The sequence below is a fragment of the Martes martes genome (assembly GCF_963455335.1).
Source record: "Martes martes genome assembly, chromosome: 13".
NCBI classification, from domain to species: domain Eukaryota; kingdom Metazoa; phylum Chordata; class Mammalia; order Carnivora; family Mustelidae; genus Martes; species Martes martes.
In genome coordinates, this window is record NC_137901.1 from 35,608,591 (window position 1) to 35,625,656 (window position 17,066).

A 17,066-nucleotide genomic window follows, 5' to 3' on the forward strand; every position below is an offset into this window, starting at 1 on the left:
TCACATTACAACTGGCAGGGTTCTGAACTTTCATTTAATTATACAATATATGCCATTTAATGATACATATGTAAATGTATATGTATATATATGAAGACTCTCATATATACTTATGTGATTAATATATACATGCAAACATAAAATCATGCAAAATACTCCAATTTTCTCCAATTAAAGGTTTTATAAGGCACCAAGTCACTTTATTATTCTAAAAATGTAAACGTGAGTTAGGAAAGGCTCATTAGTGTTTTCCATAAGGACAATGGGTAGGTAGCAAACAGCCTACGTGATCTTCTTCATTAAGCAAGAGAGCAGTGAGTTTTCTTTACCATTCCTGCTGTGGTTTCAGACAACTAGGAGCTTTCTCACTGACCCACAGCCTGCTTTAAGTAATCATTCCTGACCTTTGGGCCCCAGGAACAGGAGATGAAAAAAAAAAAGAAGTAAACGACACAATTCAATCACATGATATACTTACATGCTTTAAGACAATGTTATATTCTGTGACTCAAAGTAAAGGCAAATGCTTCTTCTGACATCTTGTTGATCCTTTAAAGTCAAGAAAAGGTAAGAATAAAGATGCTTACCTGTTGTTCCTGCATTCTAGCAGCACCAAGTTCTGAGAGAGACATGGTGAGCTTCTCTTGCTGTTCTGATAGATATTTCTGATAGAGACTTAGAAGTTCTTGGCATTCTCTATACTGTAGCTGAAGAGGTGAGATTGCAAATTAAGGGAAAAAACGAATAAGCTGATTCAAACTGTATCTATCAGTGCTGCTTTTCAGATTCCAGTAAACAAAAGAGAGACAAAAATGCAACCGTATTTGGTGAGAGCACAAGTAGATGAACACAGTACATATATCCACCAAAAAAAATCATGAAAACAATAATTCACAAAGAGAGTAGCAATGGCCATCTCATTTGAACAGAAATTTCTCTCTGAAATCTTTACATGTAAATGAATAAAAACAAACATGCAAAAGAAGGAATTTAGACTCCTATCTCACACCATACTAAAACTAACTGAAAATGGATCAGTGACCTAAACATAAGAGCTAAAACTGTAAAACTCATGAAAGTAAATCTTTATAACCTTGGATTAGGCAATGGTCACCTGAAAACACAGAAACCAAAGAATAAATATAGAAATTGGACTTCAAATTTTTAAAAATAAAACAAAAAACCCACTTTTGATTCAAAGGACACTATTAAGAAATTGAAAAAACAACCTCCATAATGAGAGAAAATATGTGCCAATCATAGATATGATAAGAGACTGGTATTCAGAATATATAAGGATATTGTACAGTTCAACAGTAAGGAACTACTTAACGTAATTAAAAATGGGCAATGAACTTGAATAGACATTTCCCAAGATATACAAATGTCCAAGCAGCACAAGAAAATATGCCCAATATCATTAAACATTAGGAAAATGCAAATCAAGACCACAATATGAGTACCACTTTGCATCTACTAGGATGGTTGTCATCAAAAAGACTGACAATAAAAAGCTTTGACAAGGATGTAGAAAAATTACAACCCTCTTATATTATTAATGGGAATGTAACATGGCACTGCTGTTTCGGAAAATAATTTAGCAGTCCCCTCAAAAGTTAGGCATTGAGTTACATATGACTCAGCAATTGCACATTTAGGTATAAACACAAGAGAAAAAAAGACAGAAGTCCATATAAAAACCTGTACATGAATATTCAGGGCAGCATTCTTCATAATAGTGAAGAAGTGAAAACAACTCAAATGTCATCAAGTGTTAATAGATAAACTAAATGTGGTATCTATACAATAGAATACTCTTTAGCCATAAAAGGAAAATAAAAGGAAACAAAGTATTGCTACATGCTACAATATGGATGAACTTTGAGTACATTATGCTAACGAAGACAGACATGAAAGGCCACATATTGTATGATTTTATGTAAATAAAGATGTGGGAGTTTTGTCGTTGTTTTAAATACCTATTCTAATGAACTAGGGGAAGAATACTCAGTTTTAAGTATACAAGATCACATTTTATTTTTTTAATTCATCCTTGTTCACTTTCTGTCCTCTTCTCCAATTTTCTGAAGTACATATTACATGAGAAAAGCTGAAGGGAAAAAATGTCCAGAATAGGCAAATCCATATAGACAGAGGGTACATTAGTGTTTGCTAGCAGCTGGGGTGGGGGAGGGAGAATAGGGAGCAACTGCTCATGGGTACTGGTTCTGGGGGTAGGTAATGAATATGTTTTGGAATTAGACGGTTGTGTTCACACAGCTTTGGGAATATTCTCAAAACCAATGAATTACACACTTCAGACCAGACTGGGTACATTCAGGGTGGTATGGTCATAGATTGAATTGCACACTTCAAAAGGGCAAATCTTATTGTATGTATTCTATCTTAATTAAACTGCTACAAAAAAAGCAGAGTAGAAGTGATAATAGTGCTGTGGTAAAAAATTAGTGCCTAATCTACAAAGAAAGTTCTAACCATACTAAACATAAAGGAATTATAATTGGGTTTTTGTCTTATTTTGTTTTTCTGTAATGTCAATTAAGTCAGTGTTTCATTAATAAAACTATCATCGGGAAATTTTCTGCCCATATATCTCTCTACATTTTTCATAGTCTAGTATGAAGAACACAGCAGCCTAACTAGGGATATCCTCCTCTATAGCTCCTCAAACTTGCAAAGTGCTCAAGATGAAGATGCTAATTGGAAAGGTCACCTAACTTTGTAGATCAGGTGTGTGGGAGACAGTTCCACCCAAGAGAGAGTTCTGTTTCTTCTCATTGTGGTAATTTCCTCCCCAGGCCCAATTTTCTCTCAGATGATTTCCAAATCTCCCCCTTTGCACTAAATTATGTATGCTGTTGGTATAGCAATTACTGTCCAATGAGATTATTCTGTATAAATTCTTTTATAACAGGTCATCATGATTAAGGGTGGGAACGGTATTTCGTAAATGTCAAAAATGGTGACTGGTTTCAGTATTCCTTAACATTTTCATAACCTAATCATCGCCTCTGGGCAGGTTCCTGTTCTAATAACTTTTGCCAATCATAACTGCATAAATAACCAATTGCTTCATTATTCTCATTATTAACCTTTAACAAAAAAAGGAGCCAGAGACAGCTTATAGAAGAGGAACGGTTCTAATAAAAGGGTAGGTTACTAAGTTTAAAGAATACATTAATTAGAAAAGCTTGTTGAATACTCAGTATCTTATAAACAATAACAATAGAATGAACAGTGTTCTGTATAAGCAAATATGATTTCAAAGTCAATCTATGTCAGACCAGGCTGGTTTTACATCACCATGCTTTTTGTCAGTAAGCTTCAAAAGACAAGAATGATGTGTGATGGTCCCAAGAGGTCCTGCCAGCTATGATATATATATATATTATATATATATATATAAAATATATATATATAAAGAATTTTTTAGCCTGGCTGTTACCATAGGCAGTAATGTTTATAGTAGATGAACATATTAGCTTGGATACAGAATAAGAATTTTACTCTGGAAAAAGCCAGCACAATTGTACAGCCTAAGAATTAAATGCCAGCATTTGAAGACAAATTATAGGCAAATTCATTTAAACACATGCTATGCGGCAGAGTATAAAAACAGGCAGTCCTATCCTTAATCAGTTTTTTTTTTTAAAGATTTTTATTTATTTAATTTGACAGAGATCACAAGTAGGCAGAGAGACAGGCAGAGAGAGGAGGAAGCAGGCTCCCTGCTGAGCAGAGAGCCTGATGCGGGGCTCGATCCCAGGACCCTGGGATCATGACCCGAGCCCAAGGCAGAGGCTTTAACCCGCTGAGCCACCCAGGCGCCCCCTTAATCAGTTTTTTATATCTGTTTTCATTCACCAGATTTTGAAATGCTCCCCTTTTCCTGGAAAATCCAAAATGTATGTCCACACAATCCAGTAATTTTCCTTCATCCCTAACACAGTGAGACTTCACTGCCCACCCCAATCTGGAGAGAGAGATTTATGTAAGGAAAATGTGGGTAAAATACTGTCTTCACTGATTTGGGGGTGGGGGTACAGTGAGAAAAAAAGTACCTATTTAACTCAATCCTGGCCAAATGACAGAAAAGAATGCAACAGATATAGAAAATCCAATCTAAGGAAAGGTGTGCGCCCAAACCATGACTGACAAGAATCTAACATACAGGGATGCCTGGGTGTCTCAGTCAGTTAGGGGTCTGCCTTCAGCTCAGGTCATGATTCCAGGGTCCTGGTATTGAGTCCTGCCTTGGGCTCCTTACTCAGTGGGGAGACTATTTCTCCCTCTGCCTCGCCCTCTGCCTGCCGCACTCACAGCTTGCATGCTCTCTCTGACAAATAAATAAAATCTTAAAAAATACATATAACATACAGGTAATCTGGCCAACCACCATTCAAGAACTGAAAGAAACAGCAGTCATCACAGCCTCATCAGCGAAAGAAACCTTCTTAAGTATAAATTAATATTAAGCAAGATCATATCAAAACCTAAACATCAAATTAATTAGCTAAAATGGCTGCTGGAAATGGTCATTTTGCAAAGCTTAAACCCTTAACTCCAAAATCCTTTATATAGGTAAATACAAGTAAAGGTCAACGTAGAATAAATAGGGAGATAGGGAGAAAGAAAAAGAAAAATCAGAGGTAGAGGGAGAAGGACCAGAGACAGGATATTTTACTAGTAGGCTGCCAAAGTAGGAAGTGATTGCTTTAAGCTGGAAGAGTTCCTCTGGCATACCAAAGACTACTCCTTTACCCCATCCCACCCTTGCCTTGGATACTGGGATCTGATAGTTAGTAATCCTGATTTAATACAGAACTCAAAGAAGGAAGGTCTGTATGGCAGGGAAAAAAGGGAGAATCATTAAACTAAAAAACAAAAACAAAACAAATAAAAAGCACAACAATTCTCCTTTTCTGGAACCACAACTCCTTGGAAAAATGGCGTATGTGAAGAGAAATAGATGGGGGCTTGTAAAATGGAATAGAAGCAACCCTGAAGAGACTCTCATTAGTCAAATTTGGGACAATATGAGCACTGACTCATATGACTACCAGAGTGAAATGTGGTAGTCATTACCCAAAGTGAATTAATTTAAGATCACTAATAGTGAAAAAAAAAATCCCGTACCTCCTAATATATAAAGTAGGCAATATTGCCTATGAAATATTCTTGCTAAATGTTTTATTTGAATTTAATCAAATCTGTAAGCCTAACTCCCATTTCAAAGAAATGAGGACAAAGGAATAAATTATAGTACAAAGAACCAATCAGGGACACCTGGGTGGCTCAGTTGGTTGGACGACTGCCTTCGGCTCAGGTCATGATCCTGGAGTCCTGGGATCGAGTCCCGCATCGGGCTCCCAGCTCCACGGGGAGTCTGCTTCTCCCTCTGACCTTCTCCTCGCTCATGCTCTCTCTCATTGCCTCATGCTATCTCTCAAATAAATAAATAAAATCTTTAAAAAAAAAAAAAAAGAACCAATCAGACAAATCCAGAATTTGGGAGATTTCACAAAGTACTCTTCAAGCTCTTTGAGCTCTACATGAGTCCATGTCATCGGGGTTGGAGGTTAGAGATCGAAGACACAACCAAATGCAACCCATGGACCATGACTGGACCCTAACTCAGGGGAAAACAGCTATAAAAGATATTCTTGGGACAATGAGGGAATATGGAATATTGACTCAACAGTTGACATAATGGAATTACTGCTAATTTTGTTAAGTATCATAATGTGGTTCATAAAGAGAAATATTCTTATTCTTAGGAGATGAATGTGAAGTATTTAGGGTGACATATGACACTTGGCTCAGAAGAAAATAAGCAAATAAATTTCTATATATGTAAGTAAATACATTTATTCATATCCATATGTTTATATATATATTTATGTAAATTTGTAATAAAAATAAAAGCAAATATATAAGAGGACATGAAGCAAATAGAGCAAAATGTCAATAACTGTGAAATCGAGATAGCATACATATGGTGGTTCACTGTACTATTCTGTCAACTTTTCTATATATTTGAATATATAATAATAACTAGTCACAGAAAAATTTTGTTTTGGTTGTATTTTTTTTGTTTTCTTCATTCTACTATTGTTTAGTCTCTTTTTTTTTTTTTTTAAAGATTTTATTTATTTATTTGACAGAGAGATCACAAGCAGGCAGAGAGGCGGGCAGAGGGGGAGGGGGAAGCAGGAGCCCCACTGAGCAGAGAGCCCGATGTGGGGCTCGATCCCAGGACCCTGAGATCATGACCTGAGCTGAAGGCAGAGGCTTAACCCACTGAGCCACCCAGGCGCCCCTGTTCAGTCTCTTCTTGTCTTTTTACTTCCACCACAAGTTCTGCAGGGATAAGCAAAATCGGAAGCATCAGGTCAGGCTGTTGAGAGCTCTCTACAACTCCTTGGATCCATGGTCTTTAAATCAGGTGACAAGCTGTTAGTATGCTCTGATGATATACCAACAGAAACCTATCCTTTAAGCCAAAGATAGGCATATCCAGGGTAGCAAAAGAGTATTTTTAAAAAGCTTGTCAAGTTTTCTTCCAGTCACTTAACAAAGGCAGTAATGTAGAGTGACTAGAGCACACTTTGGTGTCACCTAACATTCTTGGCTCAAATCTTACTTTCTGGCGTTCAGTAATAATGTAACTTTGGATAAGTCACTTCTCTGACATCCTCATCTGGAGATGATAATACCTACCTCACCTCACAGGGCAACTATGAATATAAATGAGCTAATAAATGAAAAGCACTTGGCACAGAGCAGAGCACAGAGCATACATTCAAGAGATTTTCTGAAAAGAGATCAAGGGCACAAGAGATAAAAAGTGTTGGCAAGGGTAAAGAGAAAAGGGAATCCTGGTGCACTGTTGGTGGGAATGTAAATTGGTATAGCCACTATGAAAAACAGTATGGAAGTTCCCACCAAAATTAAAAAAAGAAGTACTATATATGATTTAGCAATCTTATTTCCGGGTATGTATCTGAAGGAAATGAAGTCACGATCTTAAAGAGATATCGACATCCTTATGGTCACTGCAGTATTACTGTACTACGGTAATTACTATATTACAGTATTACTTGACAATAGCCAAGACATGGAAGCAACCTAAATGTCCGTCAAAAGATGGAGTTAAAAATGTGAAACACACAAACACACAAAGGAATATTATTCAGCTTTAAAAAAGAAAGAAGTCTTCCTATTTGCAATAATATAGATGAAACTTGAGGACATTATGTGAAGTGAAGTAATTTATAATGTGGAATCTAAAAAGCTGAATTCATAAAAACAGAAGGTAGATTGGTGGCTGCTAATGGCTGGGAGTTGGGGGAAATGAGTGACAGTGGTCAAAGGATACAAACTTACAGTATGAGTAAGTTCTGGGGAATCTAATGTACAGTACAGAAACTATAGTTAACAAGAGGTACAGTATGGTATCCTTGAAAGTTGGTAAAAGACTAGATCTTAAGTGTTCTCAGCACACACACACACACACACACACACACACACACACACAAATAAGGGAGGTAACAGATGTGCAAACTAACCTTATTATGGTTATCATTCTGCAATATATACATATACGAAATCATCACGCTGTACACTGTAAACTTACACAATGTTGTATGTCAAATATGTCTCAATAAAGGTGAAAAAATTATATCAAGGGGCTGAGAGAAAGAGATTTAAACAAATAAGGATAACAAATTCTAGGAGAGGCATTTAACCACAGGATACAATAGAGATTTTTTTTTTTTAGTGGGGGTATGTTGTTACTTTGACAATATTGCAGGGGGGCAGTAAGGAAAGACTCCAGAGCTGAGCAGATAAGAGCTCAAAAATGAATTTTGGAAAAGCAGTATAATGGTGCACTGAATAGGCAGGATAGGGGCGGACCCTCAGCTGAAAGATCAGGAACAAAGGCACAGAGAAATGAAATTGACATGCACATGAAGGGAACTGCAAATAGCAGGGCATGGAGGGTTAACCGGTCACAAGTGAGCAGAATGTGTGAAGAGGTTGCAGAGGCAAATAGGGGCCAGATCTGGAATGTTATATTAAGTTATCAAATTTTATTTCTATATAACTCAGTGATATCTTACAACCAATTTGCGTTTTATAAAGATATCTTTGGTAGGTATATGAAGGGTGGACTGCAAAACTTAAGGCCAGAATTAAAGCAACCAGTTAGAAACTTGCTACAACAATCTAAGCAAGAGATGCTAGGGACCTGAACTGAACAGTGACAGAAATTAGGGGGGGCTGGGGTTTCAAAGGGAAATTTAAGACACTGTCAGCTACAAACTGGCTGACAAGATGTATGATTAGATGTACAGTTCCCTTTACCAAGTCAGAGAATGCACAATAAAGAAAAGGTTTGGGTGATGGGGGAGCAAGCTTTAGACACACTGAGTTGGAGAGGCTTGGGGTGCATGGCTAATGAAGGACCCTTGGAATCCTGAGCCTGGAATTCAAAGAAGAGGTCTCAGTAGAAATAGAGAATTTGAGAGTCAATCACTTTTTATATGGTGGCTGAACACATGAGTGTGTAACATTGTCCAGGGAATGTGTGGTTTCATTCATTCATCTGATCATTCGTTTTTTCATTCAACGAGTAAGTTTCACAGAGCAGGAATATTCATGTTTTGTTTATTGCCAAATTCCTTAGCCTACATAATACGTACTCAATAAATATTTACTGAACAAACACATTTACTGAGTACATTAACATTTGAGACTGTGCCAGATGCTAGACATATAGTGATAAAACACCAGCAACACTGTCTCCTGCAGGGAGCTTATCATCCAGGAGAAAGGCAGGTAATCAAACACGTATTTACAATAACGAATGATGGAAATAATGGTAAGAACGTTATGTCGTGCTATTATGCTAGTACTCCCCAAGGAAACAAGTGACTGAGGAACCAGGGAAAGCAACCTGGAGAAAGAAGTCTCCTCAATGTGAGAAGAAAAGGAGGCCGATATAACAATAACATATAAAGGGCAGGCCAAGGAAAAGGAATCAATAAAAAAGATGTTGTCAACTGTGTCCAGAGCAGCAGAGGCCATGCCAGTTAAAGACGCAGAGCTGAGGAGGCTACTGGTGACCCTTCCCAGGACACAAGTCTGACATTACTTAGTTATTCACCATCTCCCCCACTGTTTTGGTAGACAGCAGTTATGCTATTTTTCACATCAAAGAGAGAAGCTTCTGGACAAAAAGAGATGTTTTACTTAGGGTCACCCTGAGACAAAAACAGGGGACCATGAAGGTCCAATTCTAATGCAATCCATTAGACACAAGAGTCCTAGGGAATATGAAGATTTTCACTACGGTGGGTATTCCCTTCACTCTGAACATCTACACACGACGTAACACACAAAGATAGAACATTCTCTGTATTCTACTTAGAATGTTTCGCTGATCCTTCTACATGTAAAATTCCTGCTTATCCTTTCAAATTTACCCTTATGCCATCTCTCCCTCCATCTCTGAACCCCCAGGCAAAATCAAACACCTTTAGTATGGTAAATAGCATACAGCTAAAATTATTTGGTATTTCTATCACCTTAAGTGGCCTGTGTGCTCCTGGGATTCATAGTATAGTAAGTTTGGTATCTATCTAGTATACAGCAGGCACTTCAAAAAAATGAACAAAGTAAAGGGGTGTATATTGAATTTCATGCTCATTTTGGGCTGGAAATTGAAACAAACCATAGATAGGCCATATATTCTTTAAACTAGACGAGAGGATGGCTAAAGAAAATACAGATTCATTAAACATTTTAAGTTGTCCTAATCTCATCTTGGGTGCCTGGGTGGCTCAGTGGGTTAAGCCTCTGCCTTCTGCTCACGTCATGATCTCAGGGTCCTGGAATCGAGCCCCACATCGGGGTCTCTGATCGGCGGGAAGCCTGCTTCTTCCTCTCTCTCTCTGCCTGCCTCTCTGCCTACTTGTGATCTCTCTCTCTCTCTGTCAAATAAATAAAATCTTAAAAAAAAAAAAAGATTTTCCCATCTTAAAGCAAATATGGTTTCTGACCACATCATATTTCTCACCTCACAATCATTTCCTCTCCCCCCCTTTCACAAAAAAAGTATACATCGTCTGAGATAAACAGAGATCCTCATTATATAACTAGTTTGATACTCACTGACGATATATACAATTAAAAATGGATTATTGGTAAAAGAAAAAGTGATACCAAGATGAATTGATTAGCAGAGCTAGACAAGAGCATCACATCAATGTTTATACCCTTTTATTAAGTTGTGTTCTGTGTGACAGTACAATCTACTGATACAAGTCTGAAATTTTCCCTTTAATTAAATTTATGGCAAATTCAGTGCAAGGCCACAGTGTTTTTCAATTTCCTGATGATAGTAATCAGTTGGGGAAAGGAACAAACCTCCGAAACAAACAGGGGAAAACTCAGTATTCCGGACATTTACAAAAGAAGACAAATGCCTCACCCAGTTTCTTCTGGAAACAGCAACAAAAACAGGAGCCACAGAAAGATATCTACCTAGAGTAATTAACTAGCTTTTTTAGTTGTCTAAGCATCATCATAGTTTCTACCTTACTTTCTGCAGATTTGCAAAACAGGATGAGGCTGCAACAGACTTAGGACGGAGATACTAGACAGTTTGTCTTTGCTCAGATCAGCAGACCATGAGGTTTCAGGACACCAACCACACAATGAGACTGGAGGTTTAAAGGGAAGGACACTTACTTACAATTAAAAGTTCATATGGCGATATCCTAAAAAGCAGGCAATTAATGTGCCAGAGTGACCAGAATTTTTATTTCTTTCGAGTTTCCTTTTCATCTCACACTCTAATATTAAACATACATACACAAGCACTCATGGTAGACATTAAAGACAAGGCTGCAAAAGCAGTTCTATTGAAAGTCATGTGTTTCTCTTGCTTCTAACTCGCTTAAAAATTTATCTTTTGTTTAAAGGTTCCATGTTTCAGCTAGACCCAAAGGAGAAGTATTTTCTCCATTTGGAATGCTGCTTTAAATCATTCAGACTTTCTTGAGTTACAGGAACTAGTCTAGAATTGTAGAAAAAGAAGGCTGTTATCTCACCCCCTCCCAATCATTATTAAGGTAAACTGTGGTAACAATGATTAACACGAGTATTTTCAGTTTTGGGGCACCTGGGTGGCTCAGTCAGTTAACTGTCGGCCTTGGGCTCAGGTCATGATCCCCGGGCCCTGGGATGGAGCCCTGCATTGGGCTCCCTGCTCAGTGGGGAGTCTGCTTCTCCCTCTGCCTCTCCCCCTGGCGTGTGCTCTTTCTTGCTTGCTCTCTCTCTCTCAAATAAACAAAATATTAAATAAAAAATTTCCAGTTTCAGACAGGGTATATTTCTGCCAATACAGACCACTGAAAACTGTCTACACACCAAGTTTTCTAGACTCTGAAAGGCCAGTAAGTGAAGTCATGTGTACAATGCTTTGTGAAGCAGATCTAAACATACCAAGCTGGTGGGGCCTCCTAGTAGCCATGAAGGACAGGATAAAAGCTCCTTACAAAGGACTCATCTCATTCTGCGTCCTATCTTCAAGCAGGAGAGTTTCATTCTTGTCATTAAATTTAAAACCTCCATGACCTACCAATATCAATATACGTAATACTTCCCTTTCTCACATTACTTTATTTGCCTACTTGAACTATTTATGCTACTATGCAAAACCATTCATTTCCAAGTGGAAATGTAAACTGAGTTTAAGAGACTCCTTGTTCTTCTTTTTCAAACTAAGTAATCCAGTGGTATTATACTTTCCTCATACAGTTCATCTTCCAGCTCCTAAAATTTTTGTGTTTGTCATCTCTTGCTTCTTCAGACTCCTCAGTAGAGTTATCATATAAGAGATATGGTCCATATATACAATGGAATATTACACAGCTATCAGAAAGGATGAATACCCAACTTTTGTATCAACATGGATGGGACTGAAGGAGATTATGCTGAGTGAAATAAGTCAAGCAGAGAAAGTCAATTATCATATGGTTTCACTTACTTGTGGAGCATAAGGAATAACATGGATTTTTAGGAGAAGGAAAGGAAAAGTGAATTGGGATAAATTGGAGGGGGAGATGAACCTTGAGAGACTGTGGACTCTGAGAAACAAACTGAGGGTTTTGGAGGGGGGGCGTGGGGGGGATGGGTGAACCTGGTAGTGGGTATTAATGAGGGCACATACTGCATGGAGGACTGGGTGTGGTGCATTAACAATGAATCTTGGAACACTGAAAAAATTAAATCAAATTAAAAAAAAGAGATACAAAATTAAATACTTATTACCAGGAATAGGTATCTGTGGATGGCTTTACTTGGGGGGCATGTCTAAGTGTTTTAAAGCCATTGTACTTAATTCTCATCAAAAGGAAAAAAACAATTAAGTACTATTATTAGTCTCATTTTACAAATAAATTTGCTACACAGAATGGTTAACAATTTACCTAACGTTACTCTGTCGGTGAGCTAAGACTTGGAGTAAAGTTCTAGAACCACTAGTTCAGTGTTTTCTAGATGGTAATGTACACAGGAATCACCTGTGAATCTTGTTAGAAAGCAGATACTGATTCAGTAGATCTGAGGTAGGGCCCAAGATTCACATTTTCTTTTTTTTTAAGATTTCATTTATTTATTTATTTGACACAGAGAGAGAGAGATCACAAGTAGGCAGAGAGGCAGGCAGAGAGAGAGGGGGGGAAGCAGGCTCCCTGCTGAGCAGAGGGCCCGATGCGGGGCTCGATCCTAGGACCCTGAGATCACGACCTGAGCGGAAGGCAGAGGCTTAAGCCTCCAAGATTCACATTTTTAACAAGCTTCCTTCTGTGTGATCCTAATGGGTGTTCTGGGACCACACTCTGAGCATGCATGTCTTTCTCAGTACCCTCCCTCTTCCTCTAGTTCTCCTACTTTATATAGAAGTAGATAACACACTATCCAACTCCTTTGCTTCTTCCCTTTTAAGCCATCTTTAGAGTATGATGGGCTTTTTTCTCTCTTTTCATCAATTGCTTTTGTTTTGGAAAGAAGCATGTAAGAAATAAAATAGGATATATGAAATAACCCATTTTCTTCTTTAGAAGGAAGCAATATTCTGGATTTTCAGAGCACTATTACATTTCTATTGTGATGGGCTTGCTGAAGTAATAACAATTAGCAAACATTACCTATAGGGTTTGAGAATTTATACTGGGTGAAAAGTCCAGGGGAAATGTAAGCAGACACAGTTTTCTCTTCTACTTTCAAATATCCAGCCTCCACTTTGCCCAAGCACACTGTTAAGCCTATGGTTGTAGTACGATTTCTGAATTCAGTCTAACATTGCCAGACCATTAGCTATGGCCTTGGGGGACAGCACTCTTGCCAGAGTTGCATGCACTTTTTCATGAAGTATGAAAATATGACCCAGTATAATAATTCTAAGTGAAAATCAAATGATATCCATAAAACAGTATTCATAACTAGAGTGAAAAAGGAGATTTCTTATAGAATGGAACCACACCTAACATTTTAAGGTTAAACTAGAAAAAGAGTAGGAATATCTCAATTCTTGCCTCTTTGAAAATGACAGTCTACTGCTCACGAATGTAAATTATTGCTCAGAGAAAAATTAAGTAACTTCTATGTGCAGGTTTATTATCTAAACTCAGCAAATGCTGCAAAGACTGAAGGTAATAAAGCATTTTATGAACAACTTCACTTCACTGGTTCCTAATATAATTGAGCTTATGTGGACTGTTTAGCAGAATGATATTTTAAAAACTGGTAAAGAATCAGATTATTTGCTTGACCCTCCACTCAAGAAATACTACAGAAAAATAGCTCAAAACATCCATGGAGAAAAAGTTTTACAGTGTCATTAAAATCACGAGTTAGGTTTTGGCTTAACTATTTTAACACTCTTGACTATTAAATAAATTAATCCAAGAGGCCACATGTAAAAGAACAATCCCTGAGACCTAAGTTTTTTTTTAATCTATATATGTTTAACAGTAGATCACAAAATTCAAAATAGATCACAAAATTCAAAACAGATCACAAAATAGATCAGAAAATTCAAAATTAATGAACAGATTAGCTAAAGCCAATGAATTCTACTATATTTTTTGACTGTTTTAAGCAGTTCCACAAGGAAGCAGAAACTTTCTATAGTTAGTCCCTGCCTACTAAAACAATTTACCCATGTCTGCACTGGGAGGAGGGAAAATATAAGACATCTAACTGTAATAGGATGTGTTTAGAAAATTGAGTCAATGTCAGTAGCAAATATATTTTTAAAAAATCTATGTTTGTGTGTGTGTGTGTGTGAGTGTATGTGTATGTGTGTGTGTGTGTGTGTGTATATGTGTGTGTGTGTGTGTGTGTGTGTGTGTGTATATATATATATATATATTTTTTTTTTTTAAGTACGCTCCATGCCCAGCATGGAGCCCCATGCAAGACTCAAATTCATGACCCTGAGATCAAGACTTGAGCTGAAATCAAGAGTCAGATGGATGCTTAGCAGATTAAGTCACCCAGGTTCCCTGCGGGGGGCGGGGGGGGGTAATTAAAGAAAAAAGTAAGATTAGTACAGTGGGATCCCTGGTACCACGTAAGATGCGATAAACATAATTTCTGCTATTCCTCTCACTGAGTACAGTTAAAACCCTGGACATCATATATAAAATGAACATAAGAGTACTGAAATGGAGAGAAGATGGGAGAGGCTAGGGGCCTCAGAACCTGGAGAATAATACTGTGGTATGTTGATTACTTTTTTTTTTGCTTCAAATCTTAGACTAGGTGTTGAAGAAGTCAACAACCCAGAAATGCCAACAGATACAGATGTACTCAAAATAACTATGAAAAAAAGCCTGTTCCATTAGCCAAGAAAACAGTGTGGGGGGAGGATGCTTAGCAAAATGGAAAACTTTTAGACAAGAACTGCCTTACTCTAGCAAAGTTGCACACAAAACACTGCAAGCTTACCCCTAAGTCCAGGCTAAGCGAGAAGCCTGGACTTCTAGGTTTTCCTCTACCCTACACCCTCTTCTCTCCTGGGGTGTTATTGAGAAGACTGAGGAGCCAGAATTTGAATCCCTATCTGACAGTAATGCCTCCCTCCTCCACCTTGTTCAGCCTCATGATTATTAGTAAAGGCCTCATAGAGAGCCTGGATTTCAAATTCCATCTAGCTTTAATGAGGTGTCCCTCCCTGTTGGGGTGCTATGAGAGGACGCTGAGTGGAAAGCCAAGACTTTCATAACATTACTAGCAGTAACAGTGGAGGCCATTTGGGAAGCTCCCACCCCTCTCAGCCAGTGGAGGTCTAAGGTAGTATCAGTGGAGGTCTAGGGAAGAGCTGAGCTTTTATCCCCACCTAAAATTAAAGAGGGGAAGCCTCTTCTTTCCCCTTTGGTGTGATGTCAGAAAAGATGTGCTAAAAGGAATGACTTAAATAAGACTATATCATAACACCCAAAATGCCTAGAATGCAATTAAAAATCACTTGCCATACCAAGAGCCAGGATAATCTCAACTTGAATAAAAAAGGCAATCAACAGATGCCAATACTGAAATGACACAGATGTTGGAATTATCTGACAAGGATTTTAAAGCAGCCATCATGAAATGCTTCAATAAACAATTACAGACATGTTTGAATCAAATGAAAACAACCTTAGCAAAGAAACAGAAAATATAAAGAATGATCAAATGGGAATTTTAGAGCTGAAAAACACAATAACCAAGATAAAAACTTACTGGATGAACTCAACAACAGAATGAAGAGGACATAGCAAAGAACTGGTGAAGCTGAAGAGAGAACAATACACATTATCCAATCAGAACAAAAGAGAAAAAATAGGCTGAAAAAGAAAATGAACAGAGCCTCAGGGATGAATGGGACTATAATAAAAGATAGAACATTCGTGTTACTGGAGTTCTAGAAGGAGAGCAGAAAGAGAGTAGGGCTGGAAAAATATATTCAGAACTAATGCCTGAAAAATTTCCAAATTTGGCAAGAGTCAAGAAGTTGAGTAAGCCCCAAACAGGATAAACCCAAAGAAACCCATTTCAAGACACTCATAACCAAACTTCTGGAAACCAAAGATGAAAAATCTTGAAAGCAAGAGAGAAGCAGCATTTATTTAAAGGGGGAAAATCAAATGATGGTGTATTTTCATCACAAAACATGGAGGCCAAAAGGAAATGGCCCATTTCTCAAGTGCTAAAAAGAACAGTCAACCCAGAATTCTATGTCCAGCAAAAATATCCTTCAAAAGTGCAGAAGAAATCAAGAAATTCTCAAAGGAAGGACATCTAATAGAATTTAGATCTATTCTAAAAGGATGACAAAATGTTCTCTACAAAGGATAGAATTTTGGAACATCAGGAAGAACAGAAAGAGTACAACTATGGCCAAATAGACTTTCCTTCCCCTCTTAAATTTACTGAATTATGTTTGACAGTTGAAACATAAATTATAATATTGTCTGATGGGGATAATGAAGAAATTTAAGTGGAAAAACTAAGGAGTAATAGCTTAAGCAACTGCATTTGGAAGCAAAATTTTTACTCATTTTTAAGTACAACCTGAAAGTATTCCTCTAAAACAAGTATTTCATAAATATTTCACTGAAAAGGCAGATAGCCAACAGGACCTTTTTGAACATCCCCAATTTCTTCACAACTCCCATCTCAATATATCATTCCCTCAGGCCTCAGCATTTGATAAATGTTGAATGAATGAAGGAAGAAGTGAATGAATGGATTAAAAAAAAAGATTTTATTTATTTATTTGACAGACAGAGATCACAAGTAGGCAGAGAGGCAGGCACAGAGAGAGGAAGGGAAACAGGCTCCCCGCTGAGCAGAGAGCCCGATGTGGGGCTCGACCCCAGGACCCTGGGATCATGACCTGAGCCGAAGGCAGAGGCTTTAACCCACTGAGCCACGCAGGTGCCCCTAATGTATGCTTTCTAAGACAAACTTTTCCATCCGTTGTTTCTGAC

General features: G+C 37.7%; 1 protein-coding gene across 2 annotated transcripts in view; it reads right to left on the reverse strand.

Annotated features, from left to right (window-relative positions):
- KIAA1328 overlaps positions 1–17,066 on the reverse strand; it is a 318,181-nt gene that overhangs the window by 202,150 nt on the left and 98,965 nt on the right. For both annotated transcript variants that reach the window (XM_080821739.1, XM_080821740.1), the window contains exon 6: positions 588–715. In XM_080821739.1, the coding sequence (XP_080677865.1) occupies positions 588–715 (128 nt within the window). The remainder of the gene's footprint in view (positions 1–587; positions 716–17,066) is intronic.